The 22,053-nt window shown below is 57.5% G+C and overlaps 1 protein-coding gene across 3 annotated transcripts in view; it reads left to right on the top strand.

The window, feature by feature from the left end:
• UBE2O (ubiquitin conjugating enzyme E2 O) overlaps positions 1 to 21,778 on the top strand; it is a 57,044-nt gene extending 35,266 nt beyond the window's left edge. Inside the window, exons 2-18 of one of the 3 annotated variants that reach the window (XM_082440226.1) lie at positions 8,418 to 8,477; positions 8,604 to 8,714; positions 10,720 to 10,817; positions 11,334 to 11,397; positions 12,067 to 12,210; positions 12,542 to 12,651; positions 12,788 to 12,863; positions 13,160 to 13,632; positions 14,007 to 14,161; positions 14,406 to 14,518; positions 14,612 to 14,740; positions 15,380 to 15,469; positions 16,233 to 16,929; positions 17,168 to 17,304; positions 19,026 to 19,229; positions 19,329 to 19,386; positions 19,532 to 21,778. In XM_082440226.1, the coding sequence (XP_082296352.1) occupies positions 8,418 to 8,477; positions 8,604 to 8,714; positions 10,720 to 10,817; positions 11,334 to 11,397; positions 12,067 to 12,210; positions 12,542 to 12,651; positions 12,788 to 12,863; positions 13,160 to 13,632; positions 14,007 to 14,161; positions 14,406 to 14,518; positions 14,612 to 14,740; positions 15,380 to 15,469; positions 16,233 to 16,929; positions 17,168 to 17,304; positions 19,026 to 19,229; positions 19,329 to 19,386; positions 19,532 to 20,202 (3,390 nt within the window). In that variant the 3' untranslated portion in view covers positions 20,203 to 21,778. Of the gene's footprint in view, positions 1 to 8,417; positions 8,478 to 8,603; positions 8,715 to 10,719; positions 10,818 to 11,333; positions 11,398 to 12,066; positions 12,211 to 12,541; positions 12,652 to 12,787; positions 12,939 to 13,159; positions 13,633 to 14,006; positions 14,162 to 14,405; positions 14,519 to 14,611; positions 14,741 to 15,379; positions 15,470 to 16,232; positions 16,930 to 17,167; positions 17,305 to 19,025; positions 19,230 to 19,328; positions 19,387 to 19,531 lie in introns of all 3 variants that reach the window. The other 2 variants (XM_082440225.1, XM_082440227.1) reach the window with 2 other exon arrangements.
• The last annotated feature ends 275 nt before the right edge of the window (positions 21,779 to 22,053 follow it).

Below are 22,053 nucleotides of genomic sequence, written 5' to 3'. Positions count from 1 at the left end.
GATGCAATCATGCTGCATTGCCGGCCCTGATTACAGGCTTCAGGACTGTGGTGCGCCATCAGAGAGAGGGGTCCCTGGGGACAGGGCTACCCCTGGGGGTTGAGAGTACAGAGGCCTGGCCAGTTTTCATCTGCAGGGGTCGGGGGGTGGCATCCCTTGCCTGCATCTCTGATGCACATTTCCTTTGCAGCCTGGCCCTTCCTGCCTTCCCCCACCTGCCATTTGGAAACAGGAATCTTTGTCTCTCTACCCAGCTTGGCAGTGTATTTACTTGTATAAATGTTTTCAGGTATTTTCATTTTGTCTCCCCCATCTAAATGTAAGTTCTGTAAAGCCAGGACACGTACCTATGTGTTTGTATTCTTGTCTCATTCTGAATCTATAGAAAACACTAAAAAACTATTGAATTGATTGACGCCAGTCTTTGGTTTTAGCAGAGCTTCTGTTGAATGGTTTCTGTAGCACGTGATTGACAGAATTTTCCAGTTAGGGGCACCAGCGTTTGTCTTTTCTTCCACTGCCCAGCCATTTCCAGCTCTCCTCCTCCCCCTGGCATGTGAGGCCCTCTGGCCATTTGTGTTTGCTGGTAAAACCTTCGATCCTCAGGTGGGCAGCTTGCTGATGGCTGGATTTTTAGGGACTCAGTCACATGATGGTCAACTGCTCTGAGAAAGTCATTACACTGGCATTCGCTAGACTCACTGGCCAGTCATATCCCCAAATCCATTCAGAACTGGAAGCTGGAAGAGGAGCCCAGCTCCAACCCACAGTTAGTACCATTTCCTGCCACTCCCAGTTTCACTCTTCTGAAGGCCAACTTACTGACATTTTAGGTAATGTCAGAAAGAGTTAAAAGTTCCCCACTCCCACAGTATCTGTGTGTGAACGTTTAGATCCTAGGGGTTTTGATTGTTTGCTTGTTTTGGGCTCTAGACCAGCTTCTGACGAGAAGAGATGTCTCGCTCTGCTTGTAACTGGCTGAAACCCTAGCCAGAGGGAGCCAGCAGAGCAGATAGGCAGGGTGGGGCTCTCAAACTTCTTGAAAGTGACCCGCCATAGAACATACATCGTGACCCAGGACACATGTATGTTATATATGTGCCTGGAAAAGTGTTCTCAGAACAGTACCTAGGGGCTTCACTGCTGGCGCAGTGGTTGGGAACCCGCCTGCCAATGCAGGGGACACGGGTTCGAGCCCTGGTCTGGGAAGATCCCACATGCTGCGGAGCAACTAAGCCCGTGCGCCACGACTACTGAGCCTGCGCTCTAGAGCCTGCGGGCCACAACTACTGAAGTCCACGTGCCACAACTACTGAAGTCCACGTGCCACAACTACTGAAGCCTGCGCACCTAGAGCCCGAGCTCTGCAACAAGAGAAGCCACCGCAATAAGAAGCCCACGCGCCGCAACGACGAGTAGCCTGCTGCAACTGGAGAAAGCCCACGTGTAGCAACGAAGACCCAACAACTAAGACCCAATGCAGCCAAAAATAAAATAAATTAAAAAAAACAAAAAAACAGTACCTAGCCTTCCTGTATGTGATACACCCAGTGTTGGCCATGACCCACTAAATTGATCTCATAACCCACTAATGGGTCACAGCCCTCAGTTTGAAAAACACTGCTTGGGAATTCCGTGATGGTGCAGTGGTTAGGACTCTGCACTTTCACTGCCAAGGGCCTGGGTTCAATCCCTGGTCGGGGAACTGGGATCCCTCTGGCCGACTAGCATGGCAAAAAGAAAAAGAAAAAAAAAAAAAAAGAAGGAAAAACACTGCTCTAGGGAGCATTCCATTCTAGGATTTCCAAGGCTTTTGCAGAATTCTGCACTGGGGGATAAACTTCCCAATCTGGCATCTTAGCTTCTCTGGCCTCCAAATTGTATTTGCGTTGGAGGGAGGGAGTTATAATATCCCTGGGCCTGCCCTTCCCCTTTCCCCACCCATCTCTGTGCCAGATCCTTCTAAATTCCTTAAAGACTGTGTACATTCCTTATTTTACATTTGTATTCTTCTCTAGCCTTGAATCTATAGGAAGCACTAAAAAAAATTCCGATGACCTCAGTCCTAGGATTAGCAAAATTCCTATTGAATGGCTTCCTCTATTCTCACCCCCTAGACTGAGCTGGGCTTCTCAGCCAGTGACTAGCATGTCCCCCGTTCCGTCTTGGCTTGGAGTGCAGCTGGGTGGCCACCGCAGTGAGCTGGGGTGCTTGCAGCCAAGTAGACCCAGGGGCAGCGGGCCCGGGGCCTTCCTCAGCATCTGCGACCTCGGCTGAGGGAGTGAGAGGGGCTGGTTAGGAGACCCTGAAGTCTCCCTGCCCCACCCCCCCCCGTTGACCACTGTCCCAGCTCTCGCTGTATGAGAGGTGGGAGGGATGGTGCTGCTCAGATTCTTCTTACCCCTTGGGAAGTAGCGAGCCTTTAGAAATTTCCAGCACTGGCCTCACCTCATTATATTCCTTTCAGGGACCTGTTCTTTGAGTCCTGGCCTAGGTAGACAGCCTCATCTCCCCTGTGTCTGCCGGCCCTGCCACTTCTCTCTCCTCTCCCTCCCCAGGAAGGGCCTGGCTCGGGCCACAGCAAGCCGTCCCCCATCTCCCACTCCCTTGCCAGGGGCACGGCGTGGGACTGGCAGACAGCGCGTCCTTGCCACCCGAGACTGTGGGCACCGGTACTCCCATCGTCAGTTGAGGATCTGGTACAGCTCACATCACTCACCCCCGGGCAAGACTGCGTGGCTTTCTTGCTGTGGGTCCGGAGGACACCCGCCTCTCCTCCCCTGCGTTTCGGCCTTGCCGGAGTTTGACAGGAGGTAGCAGTGGTGGGCGGGCGGCTTCCAGCCTTGACGCAGATGCTCGGGCCCCTTTAACGGCCCTCCTTTGCCCGTTGTTGGACTTCCTGCCTCTTCCCCGCTCACACTGGCAGCCCTGTTGGTGGACACTGCTCTTAGTGACCAGGCGTGAAGCCTGCTTTTCTTCCTGAGGCAGGTGCTCAGCCCCCACTGAGCAGGCCAGCCCTTAGGGCCACCCAGTGCTACAGGATGTGATGTTCAAATCCGCTTGAAAGGAGCTTCTTGTTTCAGCTTCCTTGTATTTTCAACCAATTGATCAGCCTCAGTTTGCCTTTTTCTATCCTTGGACCATTTTTATATGGTGAATTAGGTTGAGTCGAGAGCAGTGTTAGGAATGAGGGTCTAGACCAGGAGCTGCGGGACCAGCTGGTCGTCGTTCCTGCTGTGCCGTCAGTGCTGGGCATCAGAGCTGCAGCTCAGGGAAGCAGTGTGCGCCTCGGGCAGCCCGGGGGGCAAGGGGCAGAGAGTGGGCCTCCTGGCCAGGGCAGAGCTCCTTGGAGCTCAAATGGGGGTGGGACGGAAGTGCTCAGCCCCCCCTGCCGTGTTGCCTTCCCCCGGCGGTGTCCCCACTCCTCCCTTTGCCGCTGAATTGCTTTCCGACTTGGAGCACCTCATTAGCTCAAACTTCAGAAAGGATCTGGAGGGTGACCCTTTCACCCACCTCTGGTCTCAGCACCACCAGGCTCTCCTGGGAACAGCCTCAGGGCTCCTCAGCCTCAGCGTTGCTGATGCTTTGGGCCGGGTCAGTCTCTGCTGTGGGGGGCCGTCCTGAGCACTGTTGGATATTTAACAGCATCCCTGGCCTCTAACCGCCAGGAGCCCCTCCCCCCAGCTGTGACAACCAAACGTGTCTCCAGACATTACAGATGTCCTCTTGGGGGCAGAGTTGCCCCCAGTTGAGAACCACTGGGCTGCCTGGTCACCCTACCCTGCCCAACAGCCAGATGATTCTTTTAACGTGACCCCCCCGCTCAGAGACCTGCAAGAGCTTCCGTCTCACCCAGGATGGACTCTCAGGTCCTTCCCTGGTGCTTTCGCTAAGGCCCGAGACACCTGGCCTCGCCTCCAGCTCCTTGCTGCTCTGCTGCAGCCCTGCTGGCCTCCGATGGTCGTCGAACACCCAGGCACACTCCACCGGGGTCTTCAGGGCAGCTCTTCTGTCTGCTTGGAAAGCTCACTCCCTTAATACATCAGATCTCTGGTCACGTGTCACCTTGGAGTGGCCTTTCCTGATCACCCTCGTAAAATAAATGGCTTGCTCTTGCTCCCCTCCTGTTTCCAGCCTCTCCCCCCAACACCCTAGTACCTTGGTTTTCTGTATGGCACATAACACCCCCTGACCTCTGTGTGTGTGTGTGTGTGTGTGTGTGTGTGTGTGTGTGCGTGTGTGCGCGTGCCTGTCTGTCTGTTTCTCTGCTGCACTAGAATGGAGGCTGAGTCAGAGCGGGACTTATCTCACCAGTGCCTGTCCTCCCTGAAGCCTGGCTCTCTTCCTCCAGAGCAGGTGCAGGAATCCTCGCCATGCGGGGCAGATGTGTTGTTTGCTACTCCTGTTTCCAGAGGAGGCAGTGGAAGCAAAGGATGTGGGCTCTCGGATTCCACCAGGCACGTCCCGCAGACATGTCACAAAAGTGTCCAAGCACAGGGAGTTACACCCAATCTCTTGTAATAACCTGTAATGGAATATAATCTGCAAAGAACCCACAAAAACAAATGGCTGTGCTGTACACTTGAAACTAACACAATATTGTAAATCAACTATACGTCAATTTTTAAAAATTTTAAAAGTCTCCAAAGTAATGCATGTTCATTTCTAAAACCACCTGTAGCCCCTCTTCACTCAGACACTTTAACATTTTGGTGTGTTACCTTTCTTGTCTTGCTTTTTTTTGTTATTCAGAAACCTCTGATAGCTACAGCTCTCCCTCAAGAAATGTTAAACAATAGTTCACCACCTCAGAGGTTGTTCAGAATTCTAGAACCAATAATGACAGTTAAAACCTATCCACCTTCCACCTCAGATCCCACCCTGGTAACAATTTTTTAAAAACTGCGTCCAGGGTGCGCCTAACAAAAAACGTGGCTCTGTTTCATGGCTTAGTTTCACTTTACAGTGTGGCGTTTTCCTAGAGCAGGCACAGCGCCCTCTGGTGTTAGCCTCTAGTGTCTGGTGCCTGTGGCCTGGGTGCTTGATCTCTCAAGGGTGGGAGGAGCAGAGATGGGCAAACTGCTGAGACCCGGTGGTGTCTCCCACCTGGCGGCCTCGGCGGGTGCTCAGGGCCCTGATGACATCCGCAGGCAGAGGCCACCACAGCCGCCTGCCATGTGCCCCCGAAGTGAATAGAGCAGTTGTTGCTTTTATAACCAGGAGAAGAATTAACTGTCTTTCAGAGGATGTGGACCTGCCAGAAATGTGTTTTACTCTGTCCCTATCTCTACTGCTCTGGGGAGGGAGGAGCTTTTTCTGTGGTTAAGCGAATGGACTCGAGCCAGACTGCCTGAGTTGAAGTCCCGGCGGCACCACTCAGGAGCCGTGTGACCGTGAACACATGACTTATTTTCTCTTTGTCTCAGTTTACTTATCTGTAAAGACAGTGACAGTATGCTTATTTCGTGGAGTTGCGGAGGATTTCTCAGGTTAAAACACGTGAAGTGCTAGAAGACTGCCTGGAGTGTAGTACACACCAGCTGTGCTGTCGCTGTGAGGAGAGGCTTCCAGGGCAGAGGCTCCTTCCAGAGCAGGGGTCCTGAAAGCCTTCGAGATGCAGGGAGCACGTGCCCGGAACAGGGAGAGGCGAGGAGGACGTGGGTAAGCGCTGTTCCGTGGAAGACGCCCGGCTGGAGCGGCTGGCGGATGTGGGAAGAGCAGTGCCCGGTGTGGTGGGACGTGGGCACCTGGGAGGGAAACTTGTGAAAGAGCATGGAGAGGCTTGCAAGTCATCCTCGCCCTCCCAGGCGTCTTGTTCTCATTTTCTGGAATTCCCAAGGAAAAGAAATGTAGCCAGAGGGACTTACTCTGGTGGCGCAGTGGTTAAGAATCCGTCTGCCAGTGCAGTGGACACGGGTTCGAGCCCTGGTCCGGGAAAATCCCACATGCCGTGGAGCAGCTAAGCCCGTGTGCCACAACTACTGAGCCTGCGCTCTAGAGCCCACGAGCCACAACTACTGAGGCCACGTGCTACAACTAATGAAGCCTGCGCGCCTAGAGCCCGTGCTCCGCAACAAGAGAAGCCACTGCCATGAGAAGCCCGCGCACCGTAATGAAGAGTAGCCCCCACTTGCCGCGACTAGAGAAAGCCCGCGCGCAGCAACGAAGACCCAACGCAGCCAAAATTAATTAATTAATTAAAAGAAAAAGAAATGTAGCCAGAATAGTGGCCCCTGCACCCCTCTGTCCTCCCTGCCACCCCGCTCTGCTCTACACTGTCATTGTCGTTGTCGTGCAAGATCAGAAGAGCCTGGAGACCCAGCTTCACGGTGGAAGGGAGTCAGACTCGGGCAAGAGGCCAAGCGCAGGTCAGGAGAGCCACATCCAGGGACACGCTGGCTCACCAGGCCCCCTCCTGGGAACTCGGGGACCTGCCTGCCCCACAGCCTCGCAGAGGTTCTACAGAGGGAGGAAGGAGAAAACCCACCCCTGTCCTTGTGATGCCAGCTTTCACGGGCTGTGTTGTTCCTGCTTCGGCCTCAGAGCAGGAGCCTCAGTTTCCCGTACCCCCTCGGGGGCAGCGAGGCTGGGCCGTGTCCCATCAAAGACTGCGCTGACTTAGGGTCTGCGCTTGGGCCACTCCCTTCCTTTCCTGGCAGCTCTCTCGGGGACTGACACAGACGCCGAGGTTGGGACGATGTGCAGACTCAACTTGGGTCTCTCCTCAGGGTCCCTGAGCCCGCGAGGCAGCCTGTGCCCGCAGCCGCAGCTGCCCCAAGCACGGCGTCACCTCCCGCCCCATGCAGCACTGTCCCTCTCCCAGTGGATTTCCCCTCACTGGAAACTTCTGGTTTCCATGGCAACTTGGAAAGACCTGCAGTTGTGGCTTTTTGAAGTCTAAAATGGGAGCAGAGGTTTGAGATAGGGTGGGACAGCACTGAAGATACCATGTCCCACCCAGGGATTTGGGCCCAGAGGGTTACAGGATAGGAGGTTCTTTGAATTAGAAAAATAGCACTGTCGTCCTAGCACACCCTTGGCGGAGTTCCACGTGGCCCCTTGCAGCCTCCTGGGATCTTGGATCCTGAGCTCAGGGTCTTCAGCCTGCGCCTAGGGGGCAGCAGAGGCAGGTGGAGTGATCACGGCACTTAGCGTTGGCTGAGCCCTTACTGTGGGCCAGGCGCCTGGTGGCCGTCTGTGCTTTCACTGCCTCGTTAATCCTCTGAGCCACTCACCCCACCTTTTACACGAGCGCTTCGCGAGGCTGCTTTGCAAGGCTGCAGCGCCAGCGCAGGTGAGTGTCCGGTGTGCTTAACACCGGGGCTCCCTCTCATCTGGAACACGGGCTTGTGTCCCTGTAGGAGCATCTCTGTCACCTGTTGATGGCGGGCGCGTTGCTTCCCCTTTACTTTTTTTTGAAGTCACATCCCACTAACAGCAGGGTTTGCTTTAGTCGTTGGCAGGATTTCGGTGCCCGTAAGCGCGTCTCCCTTCTCAGTTCTCCTCTCGTGAGGTCACTGTCCCAGGCCCCACGTTCTGCGGTGGAGTGATCTTGAGTGTTCGGTTGGGTGTTTGAGGGAACAGCTCTTCCATCCCCCTAGTTTGGGGTCTTGGAGGTGCCTGAGCCGGGGAGGTGGGCAGTCACAGGGATGCACCGGTTCCCAGGACTCAGTGAGGAGCCACAGAGGAGCGGCCCCAGGTTTGGGGAACCAGCAAGGAAGATGCACTGGCCCAGTGGAGAAGCGTCTCCCACCTGGGCTGTTGTGGGGCATCCGGTGCCCGGCAGGGGGAGGGGTCTGTCGTGGAGGGGCGGGTCAGTGCTTGCTGCGCAGTTGGCTAGGCTCCAGAAGCCAGCGTCCTGAGAGTTGGTTACTCAGCAGCTTGCAGTCCTCTGCGGGGCAGGAGATAAGGAGCAGGCTGTGACTGGCCGGGCAGGATGGCCCGGGTTAGAAGGTGGTGAGGCTGATAGCGGCCTCAGGGTGACCCTCGGCCCAGTGTCACGCTCCTCCTCCAGCCCACCTTGCTTGGCGCTCGGCAGCAGGGGTGCAGGGCAGGCAGAAGCTGGAAAAAGGATTCCACTCACAGCAACATGTTTTGCTCTCTGCAGAATGGGCTGTTAAATCTTTAATTTAAATGAGGCCTTACGTGATCTGTCATTTAGCCACGCTTCAGTGTGATCAGAGTTACCGCTGGTGAGCACGGTGTTTGCCTTTGGTGCGGGAGGTCGCGCCTGGCATGCTGTCTCCTGATCTGGGTGCTGTTGGAGGGGCGCGTGGGATTTGGCAAAGCTGAGCTCTGGGCTTAGGGTTTGTGTGCTTAGCTATACGTATGCCACGCTTCACTAAGAGGTAGGGAGAAGACTGTATCCTGTAGCGATTTTGGGGGCCGTGCTCTGACACCTGTGCTCTCTGTTCCAGTTGAAACTAGAGGACCGCTCCGTGGTGCCCCGGGATGTGGTCCGGCACATGCGCTCCACTGTGAGTCCCGCGTCCCACTCGGTGGGGCAGGGTGGTGGGGGGGGTGGCCTGGGGCAGGTCCTGGCCGGGTCTGCCGGGTGACCCCGCGGGGCGCCTGCCGGGACCTGGATGCCTTCTCCCCCGCAGGACAGCCAGTGTGGCACGGTGATCGACGTGAACATCGACTGCGCCGTGAAGCTCATTGGCACCAACTGCATCGTCTACCCCGTCAACAGCAAGGACCTGCAGCATATCTGGGTGAGCCCGCCCCGCCTGCCACCCCTGCTGACCTCCCCTCTCGGGGCTCTGGTTCTCTCCGCGGCACCTTCCCAGGCCGGGCGGCCAAGCCCAGCGGTCAGCTCGCTCCCTGCAGCCTGACCATGCTTCTTGTGAGTCAGCCATTCAGACATGAGGTCAGGACACAGCTTTACGTCTCCAGCAGAGACTGCTGGTTTCCTTTCTCCTCTAATGCTTTTTTTGGAATAAATTTCTTTTCAGTTTACTTTTTTAATGGTTTCAAACTTACTGAAAAGTTGTAGGTACCTTTATCCCCTGCAGCTTCCAGGTTCCTTAGCTGGTGACTTAGCTGTTTCGCTGCATTAGCTCCAGCGCCTTTCCTCCCTCCTTCCCCACCTCTCTACTCCTCTGTCGCTCTCTCTTTCTCACTCCCCCCCCCCCGCCTTCTCTCCCTCTCTGTCTCTCCCCTCCCCTTTTCTGAAACATTTGAAAGCAAACTACAGGTATGATGCCATATGACCCCTAAATACTACAATGTGTATTTCCCCAAAACAGGAACACTCTGCTGTTTAACCACCATTCAAAGCCCCAGACGAGGACTTTGACCCATTACCGTCCAATCCACAGACCTCATTCAGTTGTCCCAACAATCTCCTTTTTCCCCTCTGACCCAGGATTCCATCAGGAGCACACACAAGAATTGTCAGCTCTTTGATCTCCCCCAGTCTGGAGAGGTTCCCCAGTCTTGCTTTGTCTTCCTTATCCCGGGTGACCCTGAGCGTGGGGCCATCTGACGGTGCCCGTGACCAGCCTGGGGCCCTGCGTTCTCGGCAGAACTGCCCCGGAAGTGCGCTGAGCTCTAAGCTGGCCCGGAACGTCCCGCAGCCGCAGGGTGGGGACATTCCGTTTGTTCCCCAGTCGTCTGGGGCTCTGCCATGCCTCCCCACCGTAAAGTCAGCATTCACCCCTTTGCAAGCGATTGTATTTATTTTGTGGGGAGGTATTCCGGGATTGTGTCAATAAGCCGGTACTTCTCAAACCCCCATCCATCAGCATTAGCTTCCATTAACAATTCCCACCTGAACCAGCCAGCACTCTGGGGCTGCTAAATGGTGATTTTGTGACTCCATCGCTGCCGTCTTGTTTCTATTAGTTTGGCATACTGTATGGAAGAGCTGTACTTTCTGTCCCATTTATTCATTCATTTTTGTACATCAGTATGGATGCAGAGATTCCTGTTTTATTCAGTTGGTTATAACCTGTTACTATCATTATTTGTTTTGTTGCTTGAATGATCCCACATTGGCCAGTAGGATTCCCTTCAAGCTGACATCTGTGTCCTTTTGACATATCCCCGCCATTTTCTTTTTAAACACTTTCTTTCCATCTTGTATTTTTTCTCATCCAGCCTAGAATCAGCTGTTTCTTCAAGGAGCCCTGGTTCCTTTCAGAAAATGGTATTTCAAAAGCCAAGATCTGGATGCAAGCTGGGTGTGCTAATTGCTACTAGGCCCTATTCAGGACAACACTAGGGAACACATGTATGTGTGCATACGTAGACACACACACAGGTCTAAATGTGTCCGTGCCTGTTCTGTGTGTGTAAGATGTACGAGTTCATCTTGATCCTTCAGCTCCAGTCTAGCTCCTCAGATTCCTCCTCTCTTCCCCTTCCTGTTCCTGTATTAGTGAGTGCCGTCCCCAGTAGTGAGAGACTTGGCTCTTGATATCCTCAGTTTAGTTATTTATTTGCTTAAATCACCTTACTTATTCGTCTGTATAACCACCCTCCCCAGCCCGCTCCCACTTACGTGTCCTGTGTCCTTGGGACGCCGTCAAGCTTCTGCCTCTGCGTGGGAGGGGAGCTGGGGTGCAGCTGGACTCTCGGGGGAAAGCCTGCTGCAGCAGCTATTAGGTCGGACCTATCTAGAGCCTTCCTCCCCTGTCTGTGGGACCAAGAGGAATTGGTGCCCTGGACACCAGTGTCATCGGCCACCTCTCACACCCCTGTCCCCCTGATCTGCAGCCCTTCATGTATGGGGACTACATTGCCTATGACTGCTGGCTGGGGAAGGTCTACGACTTGAAGAACCAGATCATCCTCAAGCTGTCCAATGGTGCCAGGTGCGGATTTCACCACGGAGGAGCCATCGTTCGGCAGGGGCAGCCCGTGAAGGAGGGCAGGGGGTGTTTTCTCGGTTCCTCGAGGGCCGTGCCAGGGGCTGCAGGCTTTTGGGGCCTCGAGTCTCAGGACCTGACCCTGGGCTGGTCTCCTTGTCAGCCTGGCCTGATTCTCTGGCTCAGTTTCTGGTCTAGGCTCTACCCTGGCTTCGGGAGAGCTGCATTATCATTTAGGACACGTGAGAGGTGCTGATGCTTTATTTTAGGCACTTTAATGGTGGTGAACGCTCAGATCTGGGGGGTAGAGTCTTGTTTTTGTAGGAGAGTTCCTTGTACCAGTGCAGGGGCTGAGGTGTGGGCGGAGGATGAATTGCCTATTTTGGGGGGGCGGACGTATTGACGCCTCTGGGCAAGTCCTTTAGATCCTGACCAGCACCACAAGGGGTCCTGGCTGCCTCGCCTCCCCTAAGACTCAGGCACTGTGTCGGGTGCCAACCAAGCCCCTGTGCCCTGTTGCAGGTGCTCCATGAACACAGAGGATGGTGCCAAGCTCTACGATGTCTGCCCGCACGTCAGCGACTCTGTACGTTGGCTCCACCCAAGGAGCCTGGGGGGGCGGGGGGCCCCTCATCTCATGTTCCCCAGCCCCTGGGCTGTGCAGGAGGGACTTCTCAGCAGAGAGCTTGGAGCTGACCCAGGCTAACCACTGCTTCTACACCGTTGCTTTCCTAGAAAAGGGGCGGTGTGTATCCAAAGGTATAAAAGTTTGGGTGTGGGCAGAAAGCAGTAGAACCTTTCTTTGCATTTTGTTAACTTGGTATCTCATCCTTTTTAAATCTCCTGTTTTCTTAGAGCGTATGCAGTATTTTACTACAACTGACATTTTAGAACAGTAGTACATGACACAGTTTGTAAATAAGAATACTAAGGGAGTGTGTGTGATTAAGCAGGTTTGGGGACCCCTGCCCTCTAGAGCTTTAGTACTTAATGTGCCGCCCCTGGACCAGCGGCATTGTTGTGGCCTGAGAGCTTGGAAGCAGAATGGGTCAGGCATGCATTTCAGTAAGATCCCTGGTGATTTGTGTGCACCTGAGGTCTGGGAGGCGCTGCTCTGGAGCCTTAGCGGGTGTGGCGCGTGGAGGCCCGGGGCCGGCAGGAGCCAGGCACAGAGCAGGGGGTGCGGGCATGGAGAGCACCTTCCCCTGAGGAGGCAGTGCTCACGGGGACTTTTCTCTGGCCCCAAATTCTGCAGGGTCTCTTCTTTGATGATTCCTACGGCTTCTACCCAGGCCAGGTGCTCATTGGCCCTGCCAAGATCTTCTCCAGTGTCCAGTGGCTGTCAGGGGTCAAGCCCGTGCTCAGCACCAAGAGCAAGTTCCGCGTGTTGGTCGAAGAGGTAGGGGTGGGGGCAGGACAGGGGGGTGAGGCCCTGGATCTCCCACCCACCCTGCCTCACCTGAGGTGGGGCTGCTCTGAGGACCAGGGGAACCCGGGCCGAGCAAGGTGGGAGGGTGGTGAGTGGCAGGTCCTCTGGGCCCTGACTGGAGGTGAGGAGGCCGCAGTGAGTGACCCCTGGGGTGGGCCTGTTCTGGGGGTGTCCAGACTTGGTGCTACACTGTGATGAAGACCTGCTTCCTGCTCTGGGGGCAGGTGGGCTCCGGACAGCTGCCTAAAGAGAGGGCGTTAGAGCCTGCTGACCGTGGCCCTGTCCCGCCCGCCACCCCCAGGTGCAGGTTGTGGAGCTGAAGGTCACGTGGATTACCAAGAGCTTCTGTCCAGGGGGCACGGACAGCGTCAGCCCCCCGCCCTCTGTCATCACCCAGGAAAACCTAGGCAGGTGAGCGGCTCCAGTGTGCCACCCGCTCCAGTGCCCCCAGGGGCAGTCCCCAAGCAAGTCTCTGGGCCGCAGGCACGGGTGCGCGGGGCTGAGAACCCCCTGGCCCAGCCCCTGCCTCTCCTCTCTCCCCTCCCAGGGTGAAGCGTCTCGGATGCTTTGACCATGCTCAGCGGCAGCTCGGGGAGCGCTGTCTGTATGTCTTCCCAGCCAAGGTAGAGCCGGCCAAGATTGCCTGTGAATGTCCAGAAAAACACTTCGCCCAGGGGGAGGGCTCTATGGCCAAGAAGGTATGTCCTCGGGGTTGGGGCTTGGCGGGCGTTTGAGGAACTGGCCTTGAGCCATTTCCACAGCAGGAAGGTCTATGCTTTAGGCCTTGGGGGGCAGCCCTGATGACCCTTGCAGGCCAGTTAGGTGTGTACAGCTGTCACCCCTCAGACCGAGCTGCCTGGGGTCCGGCCGCGTCAGCCAGCTCTCCACAGTGCCCGCCCTCCCCATTCCGACCCTGCAGGTGAAGCGCCTCCTCAAGAAGCAGGTCGTGAGGATCATGTCCTGCTCCCCAGACTCCCAGTGCTCCAGGGACCATTCCATGGAGGACACAGGCAAGAAGGGGGCGGCCAAAGCCAAGAGTGAAGCAGGGTCCGCCAGCCCCGAGGAGACGCCTGATGGGTCTGCCAGCCCAGTGGAGATGCAGGACGAGGGCCCCGAGGAGGCCCACGAGGTGGGCGAGCAGCTGCCACCCTTCCTGCTGAAGGAGGGCGGGGATGACAGGCTGCACTCGGCCGAGCAGGACGCCGATGACGAGGCCGCCGACGACACGGACGACACCAGCTCAGTGACCTCCTCCGCCAGCTCCACCACCTCCTCCCAGAGCGGCAGCGGCACAGGTCGCAAGAAGAGCATCCCCTTGTCCATCAAGAACTTAAAGCGGAAACACAAGAGGAAGAAGAATAAGATCACTCGTGACTTCAGGCCGGGGGACAGGTAAACTCAGGGGCACCCTCTCTTTCCCGGCCGGGTGTCCAGCCTGAGACCCTCCCCTCCTGCCCCCGCCCCGCTCCCACACGCATGCACACTCAGGCTCATGTGCACATGGGCGCACACGTGGTCTGCAAGCCCCGTGACGGCTCAGGGGTGCCCAGCCGAGATGACGTGGGTGCCTGGGGTTGGCCGGGTGGGAGGGAGGGATCTGGGAGTGGGAGAGGGCAGGACGGGGCCCGTTCCAGGAGGAGATGCCTGGTGGGGAGACTGTTTCTTCCCTGCTGCCTCATGCTAAGAGTTTCAGGTTACCAAGCCCGCGGGGCGGGGCGGTGGGTAGAGAGCGTAGCTGCCCTTTCCTCACTGGTCCTGCGCTGCAGGGTGGCGGTGGAGGTGGTGACCACGATGACCTCAGCAGACGTGATGTGGCAGGACGGCTCCGTGGAGTGCAACGTCCGCTCCAACGACCTCTTCCCTGTGCACCACCTGGACAACAACGAGTTCTGCCCCGGAGACTTCGTGGTGGACAAGCGAGGTAGTGCCGGGCGGGGCTCGGGAAGAAGGGGCGAGAGGTCTGGGCATCAAGGACACTCCCCTTGGACGGTGGCTCACTCTTCTGAAGACTCAGGGAGCCTTTCTGGCCTGCACTGACCGAGCCAGGGAAGCCGTGGGTTCTGGGCCCCGTTGTGGTTGACGTGCAGTGGGTGGGTGGGGTGGCAGGTGGCACCACGAGGGTGCCTTATCTAGTCATGTCCCCCCCCACCCCGCTGGGTCCCCAGTCCAGAGCTGTCCGGACCCCGCTGTCTACGGCGTGGTGCAGTCTGGGGACCACGTGGGCCGCACCTGCATGGTGAAGTGGTTCAAGCTGCGGCCGAGTGGGGACGACGTGGAGGTGAGCGGGTGCTTCCCCCGCGTCTCCTTCAGGGTGGGCTCTGGTGGGCTGGATGTAGGGCCCCTGGGCTCACGACCACCCATCCCTCCCCAGCTGATTGGAGAGGAGGAAGATGTGAGCGTCTACGACATTGCCGATCACCCTGACTTTCGGTTCCGCACGACCGATATCGTTATCCGAATCGGCAACACTGAGGATGGAGGGCCTCACAGGGAGGATGAGGTACTTACGCCCTGGCCTGTGTGGCAGCTGCAGTACCTGATGGTGCCACCAGGTGGCACCAGGAGCCGAGACCTGCAAGTCCTCTGGGCTGCGTGTCCACCCCAAGCGCCTTCCCCAGGAGAGCGGCTGCCGGCAGTGGGGCCGCTCAGTCCGAGCACCTGCACGAGGACTCACCTGCCTGCCGGGCTCAGGCCTCGTTCACACAGCTGCTCCCTGGGCTTATGAGCGAAGCCCATTCCTGTCCTCAGCGCCACGAGCATGGTGTCAGGTGCTATAGGAGCACAGGAGAGGCCTGGGGAGGTGGCGTCTGAGCTGGGCCCTGGAGAACAAGTGGGGACACGGGGTGGGGTTGGGCAGATTCCAGGCAGTGGAAGAGTGGGGACAAAAGTCCCGAGGCTGGAACCCCATCCTGGGAACGTCTGGAAGCCCGGAGAGACCAGGGTGCTGCAAGCAGGAAGGGAGTGAGTGGGGGGCTCAGTGGATGGCGAGCACTGGGGGTGTTTCAACCAAAGGGTCCCGTGCTCGAGTTACTCACGGTGGTCTGTGGCTGGTGCCCACGTCCCTTCTCGTCTCATGGTCTTGCCCCTCCCCTCACCCTTGGGGAGCTGCACCTTTGAGCCTGCCCCATTTGCCCTGCAGCCGTCGGTCGGCCAGGTGGCCCGCGTGGACGTCAGCAGCAAGGTGGAGGTGGTGTGGGCTGATAACTCGAAGACCATCATCCTGCCCCAGGTGAGCCCCTGCAGAGCCCACCACGTGGCTCCAGACCGTGGCAGCTGGGCCGGGAGCTCACATCTTCCTGGCCAGGGAGTCTGCTTTTGGGGAGTAAGGTCTCAGGGAAAGGAAAGGCAGTATTACACCCAGAGCCCCGGGGTGAGAGAGTCGGGAAGGCAGAGAGGCAGCGTACAGCTGGATTGCCAGTCGTGTGTAGATTTTCACAGACCTCCCAGATCTGCCTGGATCCCCATCTCACTGTGCTAAGAAAACACAGGTTGCTTCCTTTAAGAAACAGAGCCTTCGCACCAACACTTCTAGGAAAACTTTCGCAGACCAGGGCGAGGAAGCAGATGGGTTCTGAGCGGCAGGGCTGTTTTGGACGCTGCTTCTTCGCTCCCTTGTTGGAGCTGATGCTCACACCCCAGCTCCCTCCCCTGGCACTGACATGGGATGGCGGAGGGGTGGCTCACCCCTCGTCCAGGAGGCCATTCCAGGGACGGGAACAGGGTGTGACACGGCCCAGCTGACCAAGTGCACTCAGTGGCGAGGAGGCTGGAACAGGCCTTGGGCCCATGGGTGGGGCTGGGGCAGCGGAGGTGCCTCTCAGGGGCCTAGGGACCACCAAGCACAGAGGCCCAACTGCGGAGGCCAGAGCAGGAGAGGGAGGAAGGGTGGCGTGGCTGCCGAGGCCTCAGGGCGCCCCGTCACCATCAGCTCTGAGGGTTGGGGTCCTGGCAGGGCGCCCCTGAATGGCCCGCGCCCCGTCTCCCCCCACCAGCACCTGTACAACATCGAGTCTGAGATCGAGGAGTCAGACTATGACTCGGTAGAAGGCAGCACCAGTGGGGCGTCCTCGGATGAGTGGGAGGATGACAGTGACAGCTGGGAGACGGACAATGGGCTGGTGGAGGACGAGCACCCCAAGATAGAGGAGCCCCCCATCCCGGCCGCCGAGCCGCCAGCGGCCCCCGAGGAGGACAAGGGAGTGCTGATCAGCGAGGAGGCCGCCACGGCCGCCATCCAGGGAGCCGTGGCCATGGCCAGCCCTGTGGCTGGGCTGATGGAGAAGGCTGGCAAGGATGGGCCCCCGAAGAGCTTCCGGGAGTTGAAAGAGGCCATCAAGATCCTGGAGAGCCTCAAGAACATGACCGTGGAGCAGCTTCTGACGGGCTCGCCCACCTCCCCCACGGCGGAGCCGGAGAAGCCGACTCGGGAGAAGAAGTTTCTGGACGACATCAAGAAGCTGCAGGAGAACCTCAAGAAGACCCTGGACAACGTGGCCATCGTAGAGGAGGAGAAGATGGAGGCGGTGCCAGACACGGAGCGCAAGGAGGACAAGCCCGAGGGGCAGTCGCCGGTGAAGGCCGAGTGGCCCAGCGAGACCCCGGTGCTCTGCCAGCAGTGCGGCGGCAAGCCCGGGGTCACCTTCACCAGCGCCAAGGGCGAGGTCTTCTCGGTGCTGGAGTTCGCGCCCTGTGAGTTCGCCCCGTGTGTGTTCCAGATCTGGAGGCCAGGTGGCTGGCCCCCGGCTGCCGCCCAGGGCGGGGGAGCCGTTTCCCTGGCCTGGGCACCAGTCCCCGTGCCAGGAGAGGAGGGCAGGGAGCATGTGGGTTCATCCACCTGTCGGGGGAGCGCTCCCAGCGGCCGCCGCACTTCCAGGTGGAGTTCACAGGCCTTGCCCTGAGGAGCTGACCACTCTCTTTCCCCCTCTAGCAAATCACTCTTTTAAGAAAATTGAGTTCCAGCCTCCAGAAGCCAAGAAGTTCTTCAGCACAGTGCGGAAGGAGATGGCCCTGCTGGCTACCTCGCTGCCCGACGGCATCATGGTCAAGACCTTCGAGGATAGAATGGCAAGTAGCCTGGTGCGGGCCGGGCCGCGGAGGTGCCTCTCAGGGGCCTAGGGAACACCTGGTGCGGGTGTGGCTGTGCTGTGTGGGTGCCTGGTGCCCGAGAGGCTGCAGCCTCGGCCCCTGGACCTGCAGGCCTGAGGGACTCCTGAGAGGGCAGAGCAGCCTTCGCCAGGGGAGCCACACGGCTGGCAAGAGTCCCATGCGTGTGTCCAGACCAGATGGTCGTCCTTTTAAAAGTTAGTTTAAGATTATAATGATTACCTGACTCTTCTCTCGTTTTTTGAAAAATTAGAATGTTTTAGAAAAAGTCATAGTTGCTTTTGACCAATCCTCACCCTGCCCCCAGCGGCCATGACCTTAGTAGGAGTTTCATGGGTCTCCTTCCAGATGATCTTCTTATATGTTTACGTGTTCGTGCATCACCATAAACCAGACTATCTTGTAGGATTTGTTCTACACGAATAGCACATCATCATACACATCATCTATAACTTGTTGTTTTTCAGTCAACAGGGTAATTTTTGAGACCTACCCATGTTGATTCACACTGATGTAGGTCATTGCTTTTTAGCTACAGGACAGTATAGCCTCCCGTGGCCACGTCACACTCCATTTGCTACTTCTCTGTTTGTGACCTGGGCCCCGTGTTTTGAGTCATGCTGGTGGAGGCGTGTGAGCGCTTCCTTGTTTGTTCCAGGAATGAGCGAGTGTGGTCCATCTGCCACCTATTTGTTCAGCAGACCTTCACTGGGCCTTGCTGTGTGCCAGGCACCATGCGAGACACTGAATTTGGGTCCGAGTGAGGCCTCAGCTCCAGCCCAGGCCTGGAGGAAGGGGCCAAAGGAAAGGGACCACAAAGAGAGGCACTGTTGAAATGGGCCTGCAGGCGGTCAGAAACCCCAGGGCAGGGCCAGGAGCGCGTGCATGGTCAGGGCTGCTCGAGGTTCTTGATGATGCTTTTAGTTTTCCTTGGGTTTTAGTAAAATTCCTTTTGAAAATTCCAGCCCGTCTCAGCTCTGCTGACGGAAGAACTCTTTTGTTCGCTTTCTACCCAAATCTCACTCAGAGGGAAAGGGAAATCGTGTGTTATCTTGAGGCCCACAGTGTGGCTCCAGTCCCAAGTGCACGAGAGGATTCCGTCACCCCAGCTAGTCCTTGGCCCTAGCCGGCTCTCAGCTCGTTGCTCACCCGGCATGTTGCCCTGGCGATGGTGTCCCCCCCCACCCCAACAGTCAGTGTGGATCTCCGGTGTCTGTGGAGAGTCTCCTTGATGACTTACAGCCTGAGTTTCTAGTGGTCTCCCAGCATTTTCCCCGACTTCAATTCCTCTCATCCTTCTAGTTCCCTAAAAGCAAGTGCAGCCTTGCCATCCTGGAATGTTCTTTCGTCTTCTGATGGGTTGTAATCGTTGCTTGCTTCACGGGGGGTGGGGGGCTGTTTTGAGGAACGCAACTTACAAGTAATGATTTATAAGGAAAAAACCTGGTAGGATAAAAACCGGCTTGGAAAATTCTTTTTGTGCCAGGAGTTAAAAGATGCCAAGCAGGTCTGCACAGAGGTGTTTGCGTTTAGGTTCTCTGTTGCTGGCAGTGTCTGGAGTCCCAGGGGGCTCCTCCTGCTCCTGCTGGAGCCGCACAGTGCCCTGGAAAGGATCACATCCAGGTGCCCCGTGTGGAAGCCCGCCGCCAACCTCAGCCTTCCCTCCCTCCCTCCTCCTCTAGGACCTCTTCTCGGCCCTAATCAGGGGCCCCACTCGCACCCCCTACGAGGACGGCCTCTACCTGTTTGACATCCAGCTCCCCAACATCTACCCAGCCGTGCCCCCCCACTTCTGCTACCTCTCCCAGTGCAGTGGCCGTCTGAACCCCAACCTGTATGACAATGGGAAGGTGTGCGTCAGCCTCCTGGGCACCTGGATTGGAAAGGTGGGTACGGTGCCGGCACCTGGTCAGGATTGGGGGAGGCCAGTCTGGGCAGGTGTCTGGGACAGAGTTGATCGATCGCACTGTGTGTGTGTGTTTTAGGGGACAGAGAGGTGGACGAGCAAATCCAGCCTTCTCCAGGTGCTCATCTCCATCCAAGGTACGGTGGGCGGGGCCGGGGTGGTGACAGGGCTGCCGGAGGGCACAGTGACTCTGGCTTTTGCATCCCCCACCTCCTGTCTGTAGCTCTGGCCTCCTCTCGGGGGTTGAGGTCGGGCGGGCCTGATGGGCTTCTCCTCCCACAGGTCTAATCCTGGTGAATGAACCGTACTACAACGAAGCCGGCTTTGACAGCGACCGCGGCCTGCAGGAGGGCTATGAGAACAGTCGCTGCTACAACGAGATGGCGCTCATCCGCGTGGTGCAGTCCATGACCCAGCTGGTGCGGCGGCCGCCCGAGGTCTTCGAGCAGGAGATCCGGCAGCACTTCAGTACTGGCGGCTGGCGGCTGGTGAACCGCATTGAGTCCTGGCTGGAAACCCACACCCTGCTGGAGGGGGCCCAAGCGCTGCCCAACGGGCTTCCCAAGGACAGCAGCTCGCCAGAGCCGCCAGCTGTGGCCGAGCTCTCAGACTACGGCCGAGAAGAACCTGAGGACGGAGGGCTGGCCCCTGGAGAGGCCTCCCAGGGCTCAGACTCGGAGGGCGGCGTGCAGGGCCCGGCCTCAGCCAGCAGGGACCGCACAGACCAGACTTCGGAGGCAGCGCCTGACGCCTCAGGGCCACCCAGTGTCAAACCAAAGAAGCGGAGAAAGAGCTACCGGAGCTTCTTACCTGAGAAGAGTGGCTACCCTGACATCGGCTTCCCCCTCTTCCCGCTTTCTAAGGGTTTCATCAAGAGCATCCGGGGGGTCCTGACGCAGTTCCGGGCCGCTCTGATGGAGGCGGGCATGCCCGAGAGCGTGGAGGACAAGTAGTCAGCCAGCCCTGGAGGAAGGAGCGTCGCCGCGCGGAGAGGCCAGCTGCTGCCTGCTCACTCCCTCCCCTGGAACCTCCCCTCTTCCCTTTCCTCCTCTGTCCCCAGTGCAAGCCCCGCCCATTGCCCTCTTCTTCCCAAGGTGAGTTTGATGCTGAAGTGCAGGAAGTTTCTTGAGATGCTGCCATTTCTATTCCCAAGCAATCTTCCAGCAAGCGGGTCCCCGTGGCAAGGAAAATCTGAGCCCTGTTGCTGATTTTCCACTTGTCACCCTAGGCAGGGTGTCCCAGCACTTCCTCCCTTGCCATCTCCACCTCAGGTCGGAGGTGGGCCTTTCGTGGGGGCTGATGCGGGAGAACTCGGGGCCCAGGTGTGTGCGGACCCGCGGGACCGGACCCGTGGGACGAGTGGATGTGCCTTGCATGAAGTGTGGGTTGCTCCAGCGGTTCCCCGGTCCCCTTTGTCCTCTTCAGTCCCACTGTAGCTTCCTAGTGTCCCAGGCCCTCCTGCTGCCACCACCAACCGCCTCCTCCCTCGTCTCCCAGCACCAACACTCTCCCTTGGGAGTTGTAGCTGCCGTCACAGACTCCTGGCTCTGCTCTGGCCCATTTACACAGGAGAGCCTTCGGGCCTGTTGAACTCGCTCTCTAAGAGAGGTTGGGACCAGGCTGGGTTCAGGGTGACCCCCAGGAGAGGTGGTGGCCCTCACACGCTGACATGGAGTGAGGACCAGGGAGCTGCAGGGAAAGAAACGGCTGTAGGTGCCTTGCTCTTGCTGTCCCATGGGGCCAGGGGATGGCAGCTCTGGCTTCAAGGCCTTGCCCATCTGCTCCCCCCGCTCAGCCCCATCCCAGGGCCCCAGGAGGCAGCAGCACAGACAAGGCTAGGGCAAGTGCGAGGGCCTCTCCTGTAGACTGTGCCCCTCCCACTATCAAATGCTAACGCTGGGAGGCGGCATGTAGCTCCCGGAACACAGCGAGCCAGCCCTCTCCCGGAGGATGAGAGCGAGGCCTGTCAGCCCTTCACTTACAACCTGCAGGCTCAATGCGGGAGAGAGGCGGCCGGCAGGCTTCTCCCTCGCAGAGACGGGCCCAGAGGTTTACAAGTTTTCTAAGCGTTTGATAATGTGAAGCTCCAGTTGAATAGGAAGCTGTTGAGCACATTGCAGCTATGTAATTTTGGTGTATGTATGTAATATTTAAGATTGAAAGAAAATAAATCTCAAAAGCAAAGATATTAACTCTTACTAGAAAAAAAAAGACAAAATAAGAAGCCAAAGCATGATGCGTCTTGTCCGCCTTACGCTGGCTCCGCACCTGAGCTGCCGCAGCCGCGCAGCAGCGCGGGGAAGGGCAGGGCCGGAGTCGGTGTCTTGTTTGAGGATCACCCGGAGTGACTGCTGGGGCTGTGCTTCCCGGTGCGTTGTTCATGTGGAGATGTGAATGCCTCCTGCTTAAGATACCTGTATAAAGTGCTGTGTGATTAAACTTTTTTTTTACTTGCATTTTTTTTTTTGTTTGGCTCATTACAATGTACAAAAAAGACAAGGTGGCACCATTAAATCTGCCTCTGCCATCCGTCTGGCTCTGTCGCCTTTCTTCCCCTCGGGGGCACCTCACACACCCTCCCCCGGGGAAGGAAAGATCCCTGTTGCTGGGGAGGCTCGAGGCAGCGGCACCTTCTCCTCCCAGCCTGCTTCTGCGTCTCCGCGTCTCCCGTCGGGGGACTCACAGGGGCCGGGAGACGAGGGTCTAGAAGTTCAGTGGGTCGGTGCTCTCGCCTCCGAGCAGGGCCCGTGACCTGTTCCTCAAGAGCCACCTTTCAGCAGTGCGTCAGCAGTAGCTGTGGTCCC

The sequence above is a fragment of the Balaenoptera physalus genome (assembly GCF_965194825.1).
Source record: "Balaenoptera physalus genome assembly, chromosome: 20".
In the NCBI taxonomy this organism is placed as follows: domain Eukaryota; kingdom Metazoa; phylum Chordata; class Mammalia; order Artiodactyla; family Balaenopteridae; genus Balaenoptera; species Balaenoptera physalus.
Note: the sequence above shows the minus strand (reverse complement) of the source record. Positions and strands in the feature narration are given on the sequence as shown.